This window comes from Sceloporus occidentalis, unplaced genomic scaffold (genome assembly GCF_023333645.1).
Source record: "Sceloporus occidentalis isolate IW3139 unplaced genomic scaffold, rSceOcc1.0.p SCAF_114, whole genome shotgun sequence".
In the NCBI taxonomy this organism is placed as follows: Eukaryota; Metazoa; Chordata; class Lepidosauria; order Squamata; family Phrynosomatidae; genus Sceloporus; species Sceloporus occidentalis.
This window is the reverse complement of record NW_028317094.1, coordinates 2,108,434-2,128,845: the sequence shown is the minus strand read 5'-3', so window position 1 is coordinate 2,128,845 and position 20,412 is coordinate 2,108,434. Positions and strand designations below refer to the sequence as shown.

Genomic DNA, 20,412 nt, shown 5'->3' with positions numbered 1-20,412 from the left:
ACCTGGCTTAAGGAGACTACATGGGAAAGGTATCTAGGAGTCCAAGTAGACCACAAGTTGAACATGAGTTAACAGTGCGATGCAGCAGCTAAAAAGGTCAATGCGATTTTAGGCTGCATCGATAGAAGTATAGTGTCTAGATCAAGGGAAGTAATAGTGCCACTCTATTCTGCTTTGGTCAGCCCCCTCCTGGAATACTGTGTCCAGTTCTGGGCCCCACAATTCAAAAAGGATGTTGATTTTAGGAGGGCGATTTAAATGGTGGAGGGCCCATGAAGCCCTATGAGGAAGGCCTTAGGGAGCTGGGGATGTTTATCCTGGAGAAAGGAAGGTTAAGGGGTGATATGATAGCTCTGTTTAAATATTTGAAGGGATGTCATATTGAGAAGGCAGCTAGCTTGTTTTAGCTGCTCCAGAGACTTGAACCCGGAGCAATGGATGCAATCTCCAAGAAAAGAGATTCCACCTCAACATTAGGAGGAACTTCCTGACAGAAAGGGCTGGTTTTTTTTAATTGACAAATTTTTATTAGTTTAAAAAATTACACACTACATTCCCTAAATTAATACAAGGTCTTCTTTCCTCAATGCAGAGTCATATTTAAGCTTCTTATTTACATTATGAGAGACATCTATCTTGATCCTCTTCTTTCTCTTTCTTTCTTCTTTAACCTCTCATTCTTTAATTAACCTGAACCTTTGCTTTCCTTGATTCTTCTTGTCATCTTCTTGTTTCTAAGTCAGTCACTTGCTTTGCCTTTCGCCCCTTTCTTATTAAACACTAACACTTTATCTCTACTCTTACATTCATAACACACACATTCCTACTTATCTGTGACTTCCTCCACTTTGTGAGAATGATCCAACTAAATGCTCTCTTATACCTTGCTCTCTCGCTTATACCCTCCTTCTCCAATATCTTAACAATACTATACTTTCTAAATGTCCCAACTATTCTCTTGTATCTGATATGAATATCTTTGACACAGATAACCACTAGGTTTTCCAGTCTTCTTTCTCTTCCTCTATAATCATCATCGTCGAGATTCTATAATACACTATATTGCTTTATTATTTGTTCGTTTGTTTCTATACTTCTTCCTTAGTTTATCTCTTTCTCCCTCTAACAAAAATACAAATTATTTTCTTATATCATAAAATTAAAAATACACTGTACAATTACATAGTTAGTAAATTAAAGTGCAAGAAGAAGGATCGTCAATAGATAATCAAATAATTTCTGTGATGTCCTGCCAGGACTGATTGAATTTCGCCTGCATTTTCTTTCGTGTTGGTTCAGGCCATAGAATATTTTAGTGTAGGAAAGTCATTGTTTGTGGGAGGAGCTGTAGGATTCCCCTGCATTATTTCCAGGTTTGGTTTGCCCTTTCCCACGATGTTATGTTGTAGCTGGAAGCTTTTAGTTTTGGAGCAGTCTTTGCTGTGAGCAGGCAGAGAGCTGTCTTGTGGTGGCAAACAGGCCCAGACAGCCGGAAAGAGCATTTCTTACACTTTAGCCATTTTAGTTACCAATTTAGCCAAATTAGTTACCATCAGCAAGCGAATAAAGGAATTCAGGAGCTGAAAGAACCTGCACCAGCTCCATTGAGTGAGGAGAGCAAACCAACATCAGACCCAGAAAGATGACATCCGGAAGATTGCTGAAACTGTCAAGTATCTTTTATTTAGAGCTGGGGAGGAGAAAACTCTTTATTTTTGTCCGTTAAATTAAATTTCCACCCTTTTGAACTTTACATTCAGCTTCAGAGCCTTTTTGGGTAAAAGAGTTTGATCTCACCAGTTTCCGGCGTTGCACACCCAAACCTGCCACCACCTTTAGTTGGGTGTGTCTTCAAAATTTCTCCATTTCTTCCTAATGAAACCTAATACTTTCCCCCAGTCTTCTGATATAGTTTCTCCCGAATTTTCTCTCAGTATGGGTGATAGTTTCTCCATCTGCAATAAATCATAGAGAGAGTTAATCCGTTCTTCTGTTTCTGTATTCCTTTTGTCTCCCATTTCCTTGTGTATAAACCCTGGCGCTAGCTAACATAGGCGGGATACATACCGCCATTTAGTACGTATAGAATACGTACTAGGGTTAGGAAGGGGCGGTGCTTCCGCACCCCCCTAACCCTAGTACGTATCCTATACGTACAAGATGGCGGCGCCCCTTCCACATGGGCGCCGCCATCTTGATGTATTGGACGCTGAGCGTCCGTACGTGTCACGGGCGTTGTGACGTAGCGAGTGCGCCCCTGGCGCCTCGCTATGTCGCAAACGCGACTCAAGAAGAAGCTCCATTTTGGAGCTTCTTTTTCGCTCCATGCGGGAGTCGCACCGTATGGAGGCTCCAGCTCCCCCGCGGACTAACCGGCGGCGGCGGCAGACCGCCGCAAAGCGGCGGTTTGTATCCCGCCAGAGACATCCATATCCTCCCATACTTCTTATCTGTATTGTCCTCCAACATCCTTAATAACATTCATCCTGGAGTTTCTTCTGGTGTAATTTCTAGCATCGTATTTATTGCATCCATTATCTGCTCCAGTATTCTTTCGCTTTTCTGCATTTCCACCAACAATGAAAATAGGAGACTGCTGCTTTTTCACATTTCCAACATAAATCATTCGTTTTCTTATATATTTTGGCTATTTTTATTGGGGTTAGATGCCATCTCAAGTACATTTTCAACCAGTTTTCTCTCAAGCTTTGTGCCAATGCAAATTTGACATCTTTCTTCCATATATTTTCCCATTTATCGTAATCAACCGCGTGTCCTATGTCCGCCCAACTGAGCACTACCTCTTTAACTGTTTCTTGGTCCGTGTCCCACAATAATATTAATACTTTATAAATTTTGCCCATATTCCTTTTTTGTTTTCTCTAATTTCTAATATTTCTTTTAAAGCACATTGTGTTCTCTCTTGAATTTGTCAATATTCAAACCAATTTAAATCAATTCCTTAAGCTTCTAACTCTTCTTGAGATTCTTCCCTTCTCCCAGACAGCCTCAAATCAGCTTCACTCCTCCTTGATAACCATCTACAGCTGCAACCCCAGCCCCTCTCCATACGCCCTCCTTAATGTAAAAGCCACTCTATATGTCTTTCTAACATTCCCCAGTACATGCTTTCTATAACCCATCACTCTACCTACTATGAACGACAACTATAACTCCTACGTTAACTCTAATAACCAAAGCCTAATATTTTTACTCTTTATGACAAAAATCTTATACACTGTTTCTGACACACAATGGGCCAGTCCCAATCCTTCAGGTATACAGCACCAGTCTGAAGTGACAATTCTCCCATCTCAATCTTTCAGGCAAGGAGCATCAGCCTGAGGTTGCAATGGGCCAGTATCAATCCTTCAGGTAAAGAGCACCACCCTGAAGTCACAATAGTACCGTCTCAATCATTCATCCAAGGAACATCAGACTGAAGTCACAATGGGCCAGTTAATCTCTCAGGCAACGAGATTCAGCCTGAGGTCACAATGGGCCAATCTCAGTCCTTTAGGTAAGCAGCATCAGCCTGAGGTTGCAATGGCCACATCTCAAACTTTCAGGTAAGCAGCATTAGACTAAATTCACAATGGTCCCATCTCATTGCTGCAGGAAAGGAGCACCAGCCTCAGGTCGCAATGGGCCAGTCTCATTCAGGTAAGGAGCACCAGCCTGAAGTCACAATATGTCATGAATCCCTTTATTCGTGCATTTATTCATTTATTCATTTAGTGATTCATGCCATAAGGGTTATAGGTTTAGGTTTAAATTAGAGTTAAGATAGATGGGATTTATGGTGGGTTAAAATAATATGTTTTAATATGTGCTTTAATAGAAGATACTAGAAAGAGGTAGAGAGATCATGGCTAAAGAATGTGATTGTTTGCTAGGATTGGAATATGTGGGAATCATCCTTCTAACAGAGGCTTGAGTTTAAAAGACTGGTCTCTGTAAAAGGAGGGGGAACATAGAGAGTTATTGGTATTTTTAAATTGTATTATGTTGTTATGGGTTTATGCTTATTATATTTTCATATGGTATCATATTAGATTGGGATTGATGGGGTTTCAATATATAAGCTATAATGTTAATTAAGTCGCTGAGTTCTGTGGTCCAAGGCCCAAGGTGCAGTGGTTGAGAGAAGGCACATGAGAGCTTAATTGTTTTTAGAAATGCTGCCAGAATCCCGGATGGGAGGACACTTTGCAGGAAAGGGCTATCCAATTAATTGGCTTTATTGGTTAATGGGGTGAGGTTAATTGATATGGTTATAAAAGTGATATGTTTATACTTACTTTCATTCCTGACCAAAAAGTCACTTCTATTGCATGTATCTTCTTCAATAAAAGCTGTTCCTTTTTCAAAGTACTGCCTTTTGTGTTGCAAGAGGGGCTGCAATTAGGATCCTGACAAATATCTCTCTCCGCTTCCATTCACCCTGCTATCTCAAAAGATCTGGAGAGCATACGACAACAACCACAGAACCTTTCCCTGCTCTTGTGTAATGCCAGGTCAATGAAAAATACAACGCAGTTAGTCCATGAACTCTTACTGGACGAAGAGACTGAACTGGCTTGTTTCACGGAGACCTGGCTGGGTGATGATAGCTCAGCCACCTGGGATCAGGCCTTAACAGCTGGGTTCTCCCTCAGTGAGCAGGTAAGGGGACTTGCTTTGGTCCATAAAGATAATCTTGCTTTGGCCAGGATACCTATCCATAAGATGGACCACATCGGATGTATTTGCCTCAGCTTAAAGACGAGGGAAAGTCTGGGGATTCTGTTGGTTTAATGTCCACCCGTTGCTTAACATAAATACTCTCTGGAAAAGATAACATCAGAATTAACACAAACCAGGGAAAGAGTGACATTCCTGGAGGAAGAAAATAAAAAATTGGGAAAAGATATAGAGAGATTAACAAAAGAACATATTGAAGATAGAGCAGAAAGAATTAAATTAGAGCAAAGATTTAGGGAGGGATGTCTTAGAATAAGAGGTCTTTCCGAACAGAAGGACGAATATCTATATAAAATGATAATACCGGCCTTGGCTGAATTTAGGGACCTAGATAATGAAACTTTTCTGCTTGAGGTGGACAAGATGTTTAGAGTAAGCGCCTGGGTCTCAAAACAGAAGAGACTGCCCAGAGATATCCTGATTTATTTTGTTAGGACTCAAATGAAAGAAGCAATTCTCCAGCAAAACTTTCATACTAGGTTCAAAATTGAAGAAAATGAATTTTTATTGTTTAAAGATATCTCTGGGAAACTGTTAAGGAAGAGGAAGGAATATGGACCACTGACTAAGGTTTTGCGCAGCAATGCAATCTACTGCAAATGGGAACTAAGGGCCTATCTTTACAATTCAAGCAAAAAAGATACCAAATCAACTCGGTACAAAAAGGAAGACATTTTCTACATAAGAATGAAAAAGAACTTAATAGAGGAGACAGTCAGAAAGAAGAAAGAAACAACCCCGGAAAAGGATAAGAGGATAAGGAGGAAGAGAGCTTAGAAGAAGAAACAGAAGAAGGAGAATTGCTTAGGAAACCAGATCCAAACACAAGAGAGGACAATATAAATGGAGAATATGATGATGAAACTGGAGAAGACGGACATCCTATCATCGAATGTTAAAGGAATTAACAGCCCAAAATGACGAGGTAAACTTTTCCATTATTGAGGGAAACAGAGACTTGATGTCATTTGCCTTCAGGAAACCCATATAAAGAAAGAGGATATAAGATTGCTGAAAACGCCAAATTGGGGAAAGAATACATAGCAGCCTCAAAAAAGAGGAAAAAAGGTGTAGTGATATATGTAAAGGATAAATGAGAATCGAAAGAGGTATTCTCAGACCCCAATGGATACTTGGTTGGTGTAGAAGTTACTTTACAAGACCAAAGGATCCTAATGGTGGGAGTTTATGTACCCTTAGGAAATAAAGGCCTGTTCTTTGAAAAATGGAAAAGACAAATGCCAGACCGTATGAGCGATAGGACCTTAATGATGGAAGATAGGAATAGACTGATAGACCCCCAGATAGATAGAAAAGCAGACAACAAGATATACTTAAAGGAAGGGAAATTGCCGAAATCTTTCTTTGAATTAAAAGAAGCCTTCACATTAGAATCAATATGGTCTTTCTAAGGGATTTACGTTCTTTTCAAACATCCATCAATCCTGGTTGAGAATAGATATGTTCTTGACTTCCCCAACTATTAGCACAATGGTGGAAGCAGGAGAAACTCAACTAAAAATACTATCGGATCACAATCCAATTTTATTGTTTTTGAAGAATAAACCTAAGGAACTGATATGGAGACTAGATGAGACTTTGTTAAAAGACGGAAAAATTCTAGATAAAGCAAATCAAACCCACTTAAATCCTTCTTTGAAGAAAATCTGAATGGAGAAGTCAGCCCAGAGATCGTCTGGGACACAAGCAAAGCGGTAATGAGGGGTTTCTCTGTGAAACAATCTTAAGAAAGGGAAACAAATAGAGAAAAGAATTGGAAAGAACTACGGGAAAAGTTAAAAGATAAGGAACAATTACTGAAAGAAAACCCCTAAAACAAAATGATTCAACAACAGATTAAGAAGATTCAAAAGGAAATATCCAGATGGCTAATAGAAGACCAGGAGAAAAAATCAAGATCCATCAAACAGAAACACTTAGAGAATGATAATAAACCTGGCAAATGGTTAGCATGGAAACTGAAAAAGGAAAAGGAGAAACAAATCTTTTCAAGGGTTAAAGAAGGGGATGAGATTTATTCCAACCAAAAACATATGAAACAATGTGTATATAAATATGTCACAAATCTATACAAAGAAGAATATATTTCCCAGGAGAGGAGACAAGAATCTTTGGACAGAAAAGACGTAGTAAAGATTGACGAAGAACAGAGAATCGAACTTAATAACCGAATAACGGCTCCTGAGGTGCTAGAAGCAATCAGTAAAACCAAGACATCCAAAGCGCCAGGACCGGATGGCCTAAGCGCAATGTATTACAAGAGCTTACAGAAAGAGCTAATTAAACCCCTAGTAGAAATCATGGATAGACTTTCACAAAGAAGAACGCCTGACTCTTGGAAGATAGATGATATTGTACTGATTCCTAAAGAAAGTAAGGAGCTGCTGGAGGTGAAACATTTCAGACCCATTTCTCTCCTTAACAACGATTATAAAATCTTCGCAATGGTCTTAGCAGAAAGATTTTAAAAAACCCTACAAAATATCATAAACGAAGACCAAACGGGCTTCCTCCCAAAAAGGCACCTTAGAAACAAAACGAGGAATTTAATAGATATTATAGACTTCTATGAGAAGAAAATAGATAAAAAAGCAGCTATGATTTTTCTCAACGCCGAAAAGACGTTCGATGAAGTTAATTGGAACTTCATTCTGAAAACCTTAACAAAAATGGTTCTAGGAGATAACTTTATCATCTGGATAGATGCAATCTATAGAAAACAAACAGCGAGAATTATTATTAATGGGGGAAAAGCGAAGGCGTTACCTGTAATGAGAGATACCCCTCTCACCTTTGTTATTTGAAGCCACTTTAGAGTCTCTGAGTCCTAGCATTAAAGAAGATAAGAAGACCAAAGGCCGGAAAACAAAACAGGAAGAGTACAGACTTAAACTATACGCGGATGATGTGGTGATATATTTATCTGACCCAATTGAAAGTGTTGATCTCCTACTTTATAAATTAAAGGAGTATGGACAGCATTCAGGTTTCCGGATTAACAGGGATAAGGCAAAATATTTTACCAATGAATTTAACAAAAGAACGATCAGGAAAATCTACAAAAAGTGACTGGCTTTAAAGTAGAAGAAAAGGTCAAATATCTAGGTGTTGAGTTTACCTCTAAAAACCGAGAGCTCTTTAAAAGCAACTACAAAAAAATATGGGGTGATATCAAACAAGGTCTCAATAGATGGGCTAAACTCAACCTGTCCCTCTTGAGTAGGATCAGGGCAGTTATAATGAACGTACTGCCTAAATTACTATTTTCATTTCAGACTATACCTATCCTTCTTAATGACAAACCATTTTTAGAATGGCAGAAGGACCTGCAAAAGTTCATCTGGGCAGGAAAAAACCTAGATCCAGATTTAAATCTCTAATAGATGATGTAACGATTCACAATCCTCTCACCTATTTTGACCCGACACTTCTTTGGGTGTTTGAAGGACAGTCGTGTGGATGGATTTTAAAACACAGACCAAGCGGCTGATTTAACAAGAATATAAGTTTATTTTTAAAACAGAATAGGCAAAGGTATCTTTGAGATGGAGTTGTTACTATGTCTTCTTTTGTTACATATATACAGGGCTGGTTTTAATGCAATAATAATAATAATAATAATAATAATAATAATAATAATAACTCCGCCACACAGGCTATACTATCACTCAAGAAATGATGTAAGCCAAAGCCCTCTTCCTGAGTCTGGTTCCACTGAGTCTCTCTTCTCCAGACTCTCCAGAACTAATCCTGTCCCTCTCTGGACAAAGCAGTTCCTTAAGTAACCATCCCTCAGGAACTATGGGAACCCAGTCCTCTCTTGGACTCTACTGTTCCCATCCTCTCTATCACTATCTCCCACTGAACTCCCGCTTCCCTCAGGATTGCAAACCCTAACTGACTCCACCCAACTGCCAAGCGGAAGCTTCAAACTCCTCAGCCAGCACCTGATTGGCTTAGAGTCTCTGGCTTCTGATTGGCTGGTTTGGAAGTCAGTCCGTCACACGCCTCCCCCCTTTAATAGGTTCATTGAGACACAGAACCAAACGGTTCTATGGTCCAAGGAACTCCCAGTTATCAATTATACTTACCCATTATATATAACATTATACACACATCAGGTGACACAGGTGATATATTTCATATACCTGTTTTATCAATAACCATTTCCAACTTAAATATCTTTGGTATTTTCCTGTATGTTCCCCTTTTAAACATATGTCTAATATCAGTTCTACCTGTTATAACAACTCACCATCATTTTCTGATAAGTTTAGCATATTATATCCATACCCCACATCACTTGTTGGGTTTTAATATTTTAATTACACTTAAATAACCCTTTTCCCAACTTTAGATCTTTATATGTTCCATTTAAATGTTGTTATCAAACATACTTAATCTTTTAAACCTTTTCTCTTATTGGATTAAAGGCTGATGGAGCATCATCTCCAACTACTTTGCCCCGTTCCCATTATGGTTTTGAAAATACTTCATCTTCCATTATACTAATGGCAAAGTACAATATATTGGTTTTCCAGTCTATCAGCTCAATTATATCTTTGTCATTTTTAGGAGTCTTCTCTGGATCAGTCCTTGTAACTGACCACGTGTTTCTTTTTTCCGGCTGTGGACTTAACACCTCATCTAGTAAAAAGTCTTTGCTTCCTCCTGTGTCACTGGACCACATTCCTTGAGTGCGCTGAGCAATCTTTACATCTTCTTCTGTAGACCGTAAAGTGTCCCTTATCAAAATCATCCCGTTCTCTAGATAGTTCATCACAATCTTTGGTCTTTTCCCCTCTGTTGAATCTCCTTTTCCAGTTGGTTGATGGCTTTTGGGGTCCCACCGACGCTTGTCTGTCATCTGGTTGTCACCAGTATGTTTGAGAGCGAAGTTTATAGACGTGAACATGTTCTGCATATACACATCTATTCTTTCAACTTTTACTTTAAGATTCTTCCAGTCTCTGTGAACTAAACCATTTTCTTGGGTTATATCACCCATTTGCCAAACTACATATTTTTCAACACTGTCCCATTTAATATATAGCTTCCAGAACCCTGAACTCTTTATTAGAACCTACAAAAGCCTGCTGTGATGCTTTTAATAACTACTTCGCAGACAAAATCTCTCAGATGAGAGCCGATTTGGATGCTGGCCTTACGACAGAGGCAACAGGAGAGGTATCCAGAGCCTCCGCCTATACTGTTATTCTGGATCAGTTTGAGTCAGTTAGTACAGAGGATGTGGACAAGCTCCTTGGGAGTATGAAAAAGGCGACTTGCTCTCTCAATCCTTCCCCATCTTGGCTGGCCATCCAGGAGGAGATACCATCAAGATGGTACTTAAGAAATATAAATAATGCATCTTTCAGGGAAGGCTGTCTTCCATCTTGCCTCAAAGAGGCGGTGGTTAAACCACTTCTACAAAAAGCCTTCCCTTGACCCCCTGGACAGAAACAATTACAGGCCAGTTTGGATCTTAATATTCTTAGGCAAGGTATTCAAGAGGGCAGTCTCCATTCAACTCCAAGCAGTCTTGGAAGAAATGGATTTTTCTACATCCATTTCAAACTGGATTTAGGACAGGTTACAGAGTTGAGACGTCCATGGTCGCCTTAGTCGGTGACCTCCGTCTGAGCATCGACAGCTCTTTGAAAAGGGGAAGTGTGACCCTGCTGGTATTATTGAAGGCCTCTCAGCGGCCTTCAATACCATTGACCACAGTATCCTTCTGGAACATATGGGAGAGTTGGGAATTGGGGCACTGCTTTCCAGTGGTTCAGGTCCTACATCTCAGGCAGATTCCTGTCACTTGGGGACAGTTCTTCGTCCAAAAGGGAGCTCAAGTCGGGCATCCCTCAAAGCGTGATTCTGTTCCCAGTGCTATTCAACATTTACATGAAGCTGCTGGGTGAGATCATTCGGAGACATGGGGCGGGGAGCAGGGAGACCTTGAAACAGTAGTACATGCGCAGGTCACCTCTCAGCTCAACTTCTGTAATGCACTCTACATGGGGCTACCCTTGTCCCAAGTTCAGAAACTTCAATTGGAACAGAATATGGCAGCCAGGTTGGTTACGGGCTCTTCTAGAACTGCCCACATTACACCGGTTCTTAAATCCCTCCACTGGCTGCCCATTAGTTTCTGGGAAAGATACAAGGTGTTGGTTCACTCTGGAACGACCTGCCAGATGAGATCCGTCCTATTAACACCTTGGAAGCCTTTAGGAAGGCTATTAAGACGGACCTCTTTCCAGACTAGATGAGATCTATTGACTTGCCTCCCCCTCCTCCTGACCCTTACCCTTGCCATCGTTAGTGTGATGGAAATTGCTATTGATGTATATTGTTCCTGCCCTCCCACCTCTCCTTCAGAAAACGACCCATTTCTTGCCCGAAAAAACTTTTTTACTGTATTGTGTTATGAAAGTTTTAAATTTTCTTGCTGTTTAATAGGATTTTTAAGGGTTGATTAATGTTTTTATAATTGGGAGAAGGGTTGGGGGTTTGGAATTTTAATTGTATTTCTTAAATTGTATATTATTTTATTACTGTAATCCTCTTTGATTCCTTTGAGAATAGGTGGAATATAAATAATAATAGTAATAATAATAATAATAACATCTCTTCAAGGGGGTCAAAAGCCCTTTCAGTATGCTCCCAGAACTGGGGGGGGGGGGGTGTTTCTGGGGCTGTGAGTCTCTCTGTTGGTCCTCCTCTGCAGGGTTGTTGGGAAGGAAAAGATAAGTATGTGAGGGAGGATGCCCAAGCTGGATCCTGTGGGTCTCTAAGCCTAGTTCCCAGGTTGACAGGGGATTGCCAGAGTTTTGAGGTCCCTCTGTCTCCCTCCTCTTGGCTTTGGTCAAGAGGATATTGGCTCTTCTCCCCCCCCCCCCCAGAGCCTCCTCCCCCAGGACTCCAGAGAACCCCCCCTCCCCAAGAAAAATGCCATTGAATCCTATCCTGTGCGATGCTTTCTATTTGGCACAAAACTCTTCCCCAAATGAAGCATCAGAAGAGAGGGTCTCTCCTCGGCCCCACTTTCCACGAGGGAGGGGGCTCCTCAAAGACTTTTTTACCTTTGGATCCCCCTCCCCTCCATGGCCATGCCTCTCTCCAAGGGTCCCATCGGCCTTCATTTCTCATAATAACTCCCCAAGTACCCGGGACCCAAGGAATCCCCCAAGGAGGGGGCAGGGAAGGAAAGAGGGAGAGGAGGCCTTGCAGGACCCCTGCCTTTCTTTGGGGGGAGAAGAGGGGCTTCTCCCCTCAGCCATTCCTCTGAATGAACAAGGGCTCTCCCCACTTCCCTCCCTCCCTAAGAATAGACTGTGAGGGCAGAAATGGCTTCTGGGGCTGAGACTGTGCAGGCGCATATAGTCCCAAAGGCCCCTCCTCAGCATGCGCAGGGATTGCCAGGTCCTAGATGCTGCTGCTTATTCCGCTGGCGGCCTTTGTGGGAAAGAAGGTATGCGCCGGGGTTCAGTGGCCTCCCCTTCCTTCCCTCCTTGCTTCCTTTGAGGAGACCGCAATGGAGGCCAAGGTGCAGAGCTGGACTCAGGAGGGAAAGGCAGGAAAGGAAGGCTCTGCTTTGGAAATATAGCTCTCTCTGTGTATCCTGTATGTTTGTGTCTGTGTGTCTGTGCTGTTCTTATGGCTGGGAATGGAGATGAGAACTGAGGAGAGAAGAAAGGGTCAGTTTTGGGCAAATTCAGAAATTCTGTGCATCAAAGTCCAGTGAGTTGAAACAATAAAGAACTTTATTGAGAACACATAGAAATTCAGTGTTTAAGCCAGAACTGACCACTCCAATCCAAACAATACATGAAAACCCCTAAAACCTAAAACATGACCCTCTTCCAAACCTAGCCCCCACTTTCAATTCCCACAGTCTCCGCCTCACAGGTAACAAGGCCCCCTTTTGCCATTCCCAGAAACTAGCCCTTTCTGTTAATACCTGCCCCCAACTTTCTTAAGCCAAAATCCCACACATTGCAAAAGCTATCATTCCCATAACTATTCTAACCAGTTGCAACAAATCCCAACCTCCCATCTACCTAACCTATACCATAACCCACAATCCCCAGCCAAATTGACAAAACAAAGCAATTATCTATACTATTGGCAATTTAAACCTAAACTTAACAAAATCCAACTTGAAAACATAGAGACATATTGACAGACAAATTTTACAAATAAGATCACAAGGGCCTTTTCTTTGCACTGCTGGAGTGAAAATATATTTGTTGTATTCGTTATTGACAAATATAATGTTAGGATTTGTGTGGCTTCTCTCCTGTGTGGACTCTCTGATGTGCCACTAGGTTTGACTTCTGAGAAAAACATTTCCCACAATGCTGGCATTTGTATGGCTTCTCTCCTGTGTGGACTCTCTGATGTCTCACTAGGTGTGGCTGCCGAGAAAAACATTTCCCACAATGCTGGCATTTGTATGGCTTCTCTCCTGTGTGGACTCTCTGATGTATCACTAGGTGTGGCTGCCGAGAAAAACATTTCCCACAACGCTGGCATTTGTATGGCTTCTCTCCTGTGTGGACTCTCTGATGTGCCACTAGGTGTGACTTACAAGAAAAACATTTCCCACAACGCTGGCATTTGTATGGCTTCTCTCCTGTGTGGACTCTTTGATGTATCATTAGGATTGATTTCCGAGAAAAACATTTCCCACAACGCTGGCATTTGTATGGTTTCTCTCCAGTGTGGACTCTCTGATGTCTCACTAGGTGTGACTTTGAAGAAAAACATTTACCACAATGCTGGCATTTGTATGGCTTCTCTCCTGTGTGGACTCTCTGATGTATCATTAGGATTGACTTCCAAGAAAAACATTTCCCGCAACGCTGGCATTTGTATGTCTTCTCTCCAGTGTGGACTCTCTGATGTCTCACTAGGTGTGACTTTGAAGAAAAACATTTACCACAATGCTGGCATTTGTACGGCTTCTCTTCTGTGTGGAATCTGTGATGCATCACTAGGCTTGACTTGCAAGAAAAACGTTTCCCACAATGCTGGTATTTGTATGGCTTCTGCCTGGTGTGGACCCTCTGATGCATGACTAGGATTGACTTGTAAGCAAAATGTTTCCCACAGTGCTGGCATTTATGTGACTTCTTTCCTGTGTGGACTCTCTGATGTTTCACTAGGTTTGACTTCTGAGAAAAACATTTCCCACAATGCTGGCATTTGTAAGGCTTCTGCCCGGTGTGGACTCTCTGATGTATGACAAGGACTGACTGGAAAGGAAAACATTTCCCACAATGCTGGCATTTATGTGACCTTTTTCCTGTGTGGACTCTCTCATGACTCAAATGTTTTTCTGTAAAGAACGACAATTACAGATGAGACTGAAAATCAGACTTAACAGAGGAGGGTGTTAGTGCATGATTTAGCCCTCATTAATCCCTCCTTCTTAGAGATTAAATTAATAAAGTTGCTGTGAGTAACCTAATCATGACCCTGATACTTATGCCCCTAAATCCATTGAACGGTTGCATTCTTACTCCTAGGAGCTAGCAAAGAAGAGACTGTATGGGGACTGCCTTGAGGGAATCAGTAGAAGAAGATAGTCAAAGGACTGTTGAAAAAAAAAATTCAATTAAACATGTGCAAAAATACTTTGATTGACAGGTGGCATCATATCCTGTGAGACGGCCACTGAATGCTGAGTCAGAGCCCAAGGCATGATGCAAGCTAACTGCAGAGGATGCTTCATGCTGTTTGGCACCAGGAGAGGACTCACAACCAATACAGTATGCAGCTCACATGAGGATTGGAGTGGATTGGATCGGAGTTGTGTGTACAAGGGATGGTGAAGTTGATGGAAGTCGGAGAGGAGAGCTTGCAAATATTTGTATTATTTTGCAACTCAAGATAGAGAACCTCCAAGGATTTCGATGAAATCGACTGTGTTTGTGTCTTATTTTTAAGTGTGAAAAGTGGTCATTGCATTGCCAATGCCTATATCTGGATATTTGCTTCCATACTCTGCTATGATATTTTTGAGCTGTATCTGGGTGCATCACCCTCAGATTGTAGCGTACATTGGCTTGTGAATGCGATCAAAATTCAGAGCCAACAAGAATCTGAGAGGCGATGAGCTAATCCCTTTTGTCTGAGGTATTTGCATCAAACACCCATTGCATTCAATTCGTTTCATACCATTCTTCCCCCACAAAGGAAATATTCTAAAGTGAAATAAACCTTTCTGAACCCACAGTTTCTGCTCACAAGCAGAAACCAATTTCAGTATCAATATCAGCCCCGACTTGCTGTTCTTCGGTGTCAGTCCAGTTACAGATAGACATTCTGTTTGTTTTCATGGCTAAACACCTCAATGCACTCACCAACCCCAATTGTCATGGGAACTACTGACCTCTCCTTATTTCAAACCCTCAACAATTGGAATAAAGATCTGGATAGATAACGTATCATCATTATCAAAGCCTTACATCTATTCACCACACCCACCTTTGTTACCTAGTTCTTGTGTGTGTGCGTGAACACTTCTATGTATGTGTCTGTGTGTTTTGCTTTACCCCTAAATAAAACACAAAAACCTATTTCAAATGCCTCTGAAGATCTGTTTGATTCAGGACCTGCTATAGATTGGCTGAGTCCAGAGGTCACTATTGCCCCAGTAAAACTATTTCAGTCTATTGACCTAAGTACCAAACTCCCCTAAAAGCATAGCACTTGCGTCCCACAACATTCCAGAATTGGCAGTTTAGGATTGGATATTTAGAAACCTTACAAAGTGGAGAACAATAGTGCCTCACTAAAACTAGAAATTCCAAGATTCCACAGAAGTTGTTATGACAATTAAATTACGTGTGAAAGGGAACTAGGAATGGTAGTAGAGCACAAGTTGAACATTTGTCAACAGTGTGATGCAGCAGCTAAAAAGGCCAATGTGATCCTAGGCTGTATCACTAGGAGTATAGTGTAAAGATCAAGGGAAGTAATAGTGCCACTCTATTTTGTTTTGGTCAAGGCTCACTTGCAATAATCCTGTGTCCAGTTCTGGGACGACAATTCAAACAGATGTTGAGAAGCTGGAGCATGTCCAGAGGAGGGAAACCAAAATGGTGAATGGTCTGGAAACCATGTTCTCTGAGGAATGACTTAGGGAGCTGGGTATGTTTAGCTTAAAGAAGAGAAGGTTAAGAGTGGATATGACAACCCTGTTCAAATATTTGAAGAGATGTCATATTCAGGATGAAGCAGGCTTGCTTTCTGCTACTCCAGAGAAAAGGACATGGAACAATGGATGCAAGCCACAGGGACAAGAGATTCCACTAAAACTTTAGGAGGAACTTCCTGAGAGTAAGAGCTCTTCAACAGTGGAATATACTCCCTCAGAGTTTAGTGGAGTCTCTTTCTTTGGAGGTATTTAAACAGAAGTTGGATGGCCATCTCTTGGGGGGTGCTTTGAATGTCTATTCCTGCATGGCAGAAGATTGAACCGGATGGTCCTTGTGGTCTATTTCAACTCTTTGATTATATCATTGTAAAGCAGAATCATAGCGCTCTGACAGTAAATTATGAAAGGGCCCTCAGTCTTAACAGGAAGGGCAATGGATTCAGGTTCCTTACCCACAGAGGCCACATTCTCGTAATTCTCCATCATCACATTACTGTACATAAGTTTCTGCTTCTTCGTCAACATTTTCCATTCCTCTTCGGTGAAATATACCGCCACATCCGCAAAGGTCACCTGCAACAGAAAATAGCCCTCATCCAGAGAGTGACTGAACAAAAGGGGAGGAAAGCACATGGTGCATCCAAATATTATTTGATCACTTTAGAATTCAGTCCAGGAAATAAACTTTAAATTCTGCAAGCCAGAAAAAAGCTGCAGCCTTTGAGATCCAGTTTGTCTCGAATCCTATCAATATAATATACAATATAATAAAGAATATAATTTAGGCCATTTCTGGAATATTATTGATTGATTAGGATACTGACTATCCCAACATGTATAGTACATTTAGTCACCAATGAATTATAGTGCATTTAGCCATATCTCACCTAATTTGAGAGGTATATTTCATTGTTAAAAACAGTTCTGGGGAGTGCTCTGGGTCTGAGAGCCACTGGGCCCACCCTCAATTTAGGCCTAGACATATTCTCCCATATCCCCCAGCATTTCACAGATGGGGAAAGCAAGACACATGTGGCTAAGCAACACCAGAAGGTGGTCAAGATGGCCAAAGTTGTATGATAAAGATCACACAAGCGAGGAAGGGTACCGCAGTTTGCTTTTGCCTCCGTCTCCTGGCAAGGGCAAGACCCTGCTTCCTCCTCTCCTCCCTTCTCCCCTCTTTTGAGTGGAAGGGATGAACACTCTTTTGAACTTGGAACAAATTTTTCAGCAACTGAACTGACCTGAGGAGAAGGGGGAATGTGGGAGGAGGAGAGAGAAATAGGACATTTTCTAAGCCGCTGAAGAAATGAGGTGACAGAGGATTACCCAGGACTCTTTCTGCCAAACTGGGACAGTATGTTCTCTGCTTGCTTTCATGAGCCGGACCAGACATAGATGAAACTACTAGTAAGGATGGCAACTTACCAAAGAGCTGTTGTACCTCAGGAGCCTCTTTCTGTTGGAGCCCGACTCCCTCTGCTTGGCCTCTGTTTCGGCCATCAGGTGGGCAGGGGGATCCTGGTTGTCCTGCACTTGGGTCACTTCTAGCAAGAGAGGCCCAAAGCCGTGTCCAAGGAGGCCAAGATGAAGGTCCTGAGAAAAGGGACCAGGATTAGGATTGACTTGGCAAGAAACCCTGCAGCACTCAAAGACACAAAGAACAGCATCCTGCTGGAGACATACGCAGGTGACAAATGCCTCCTTTGGCCCAATGCAGAGGTGGGCATCCCCTTCCTCCCTCTCCACCAAAGAAAGCTCCCTGGACCTAGCATAGATTTACTTCAGCTCCCCTACTCAACAGATACTCCATGCCTTATTAGAGTGGGGGGGGGGGATTAGGGGATGGGGAATTAGAGAGGCCCCTGGCTATGTCCCCATAGATAGATGTGAAATCAGTGCATCATAAATAAATAAACCATCTGCTGAAACCTGCAGAGGTCCCCAGTGCTTTTCCCCAGCATCAGCCCCTTTCAGAAGAAGGCTGCATGCACACTATAGAAATAAGGCACTTTGAGACCGCTTTAACTGCTCAGTGCTATGGAATCCTGGGATTTTACCTTTAGGACACTTAGCCTTCTCTGCCAGAGAGTTCTCATGCCACAACAAACTACAAATCCCAGGATTCCATAGAATGGAGCCAGGAGTTTCAAACTGGATTATTTCTGCAGTGGAGATACATCCCGAGTCGATTGTAAAAGGATAGAAGCACCCATGTCTTGTTTTTACCCTCCTAATAATGGTTTTCCTTTAAAAAATTAAGTAGTTTGTTTTAGTCTATAATCCTTATTTTTGTTGTTTGTTTTATGTTTCATTCTTGGTAATATGAGTTATTCTGATCTGTCTCCTTCCTTCTTGCCTAAAAATCTATTAATAAGGAAACTGGGGAGACTTTTAAAACCTCCCAAAGGAGCCACATTTGGCCTTGTTTGGGGGACTAGCCTCCTCTTTGAAGCCAAAACCCAATGTTTGTGAAGAAGAAGAAGAAGAAGGCTTGTATTAAAACTATCCTCTCCATTTTTGATCCCTTTTAAAACTCTTGTTCCCCAGAAGGAGCAGAGCTGTGTAATAAGAAAACCCTCTCAGAAAAGAGACACAAAAGACACAAAGGGACACACTTCCTTCCTTTTGGCCCAAGGAGCCTGGCCTCCTTCTGACTTTGGAGCCTCAGGAGAGAAAGAGAAGCCTCTGTTCAACTGAGGCCTCAGAGAAGGTTCCGGAATATTATTCCCCACAGTCACAAGCAGCACAAAATGGCCGCCAAAACACAAAATGGCTGCCTCTGGCTCAGCACTTGGAGGCCTCAGAGCAGTAGTGAAACCTACCACTTCCAGGCCTTGTCCCTCTGCTCCCTCTCTTTTCTTTTCTTTTCCTTTCCTTTCCTTTCCTTTCCTTTCCTTTCCTCTCCCTCCCTCCCTCCCTTCCTTCCTTCCTTCCCTCCTTGTCTTTGTCTCTCTCCTTCCTCCTTCTCTCTCTTTGTCCCCTCCTCACGCTCTCTTCCCCACACAGAGCTAAATAGAGAGGCAGAAACTCCTCCCCTTCTTCAGTCTGGCCAATGGGGTCAGAGGAGCTGGAAGACCCCGCCCCCTGCCCCACCCTCACAGGCTCCTCCTGCAGTTAATATTGAACAAGGCAGGAGGGACTGAGGGACCCTGGAGCCCCAGCCACACTGGCGGCCATTTTATGTTCTGGCGGCCATTTTGTGTGCTGTTTGTGACTATGGAGTATGTTCTAGAACCTTCTCTGAGTCCTCAGTTGAACATGCATAAACACACACAGATACACACACACAGAGAGAGAGACATACAGACACACATATACACACATTATATATATACACACACACACACACACACACACACAGACATATATACACATACATATACTGTATATATACATACGAGTCACAACAAACTACAATTCCCAGGATTCCCTGATTTGAGAAGGGAATTGCCTCCACGCTTCCAGATCACAGCCCCAGAGAAAGAGTCTCTACAGTATATCAGCATTGCCAATTTAAGTCCACTTTTTCAGCTGCATTTGAATTTAATAATGATAATAATAATGGTGATGATGATGATGATAGATAGATAGATAGATAGATAGATAGATAGATAGATAGATAGATAGATCGTGTAGCACATTTGAGACTCACTAAAAGAAAAGTTGGCAGCATGAGCTTTCCTAGACTTAAGCGTACTTCCTCAGATGTATGGGAATTGTAGTTTATTGTGGCACCAGAGCTCTGTCTCACAAAACTACAATTCCCAGGGTTCCCTAGCACTGAGCCACGGCAGCTAAAGTGGTCTTGAACTGGATTATTTCTGCAGTGTGTCTTAGAACCAACTCAGACTGCATCTTCACTCCAGAGACAATCCAGTTTCATACCGTTTTAACTGCCATGGCCCAGTGCTATGAAGTCCCGGTAATTGTAGTTTGTTATCATACCAGAGTTTGCTGAGAGAGAAGGTTCAATGTCTCACAGAACTAGAATTCCCAGGATTCCATAGCACCGAGCCTGGGCAATTAAAGGGGTGTCAAACTGGATTATTTCTGCAGTGCGGTTGCAGCTGAACACGTTTCTATTTTGCATAAATCTTCCTGGCCCCCCTTCATGTCCAAATAAGTATCTTAAAGGTATTAGAAGGACTGAAAGATTCTTTGTTTGGTCCAATGGTAATTTTGAGAGTTGAAATAAGTTACAATTATTTTTATTCAATTAGGTTTACATTTATTTGCTAAAGATCCACCATATTAATAAAAATATAAATAAATCCTATTATTATTATTATTATTATTATTATTATTATTATTATTAACATTACGGGAACTTTCAAGGGATTTTGACTGAATATTCCGTGTAATATGGGGTGGATTCCATGGATTTTGGTAAAATATGCCGGGAAATAAGTTCAAGGCTTCTTACCAACACTGGTCCTGCCCTGCAGTAAAGCCCCTCCAATCCCTCTCAACAGGGGACT

General features: G+C 41.7%; 1 protein-coding gene across 1 annotated transcript in view; it reads right to left on the bottom strand.

Annotated features, from left to right (window-relative positions):
- Positions 1 to 12,980: 12,980 nt before the first annotated feature.
- Positions 12,981 to 20,412, bottom strand: part of LOC149282470 (uncharacterized) — a gene marked incomplete at its 5' end in the record, with an annotated part of 51,200 nt that continues 43,768 nt past the window's right edge. The window contains one exon of the mRNA XM_089498173.1: positions 12,981 to 13,574. Within this exon, the coding sequence (XP_089354299.1) occupies positions 13,044 to 13,574 (531 nt within the window). The remainder of the gene's footprint in view (positions 13,575 to 20,412) is intronic.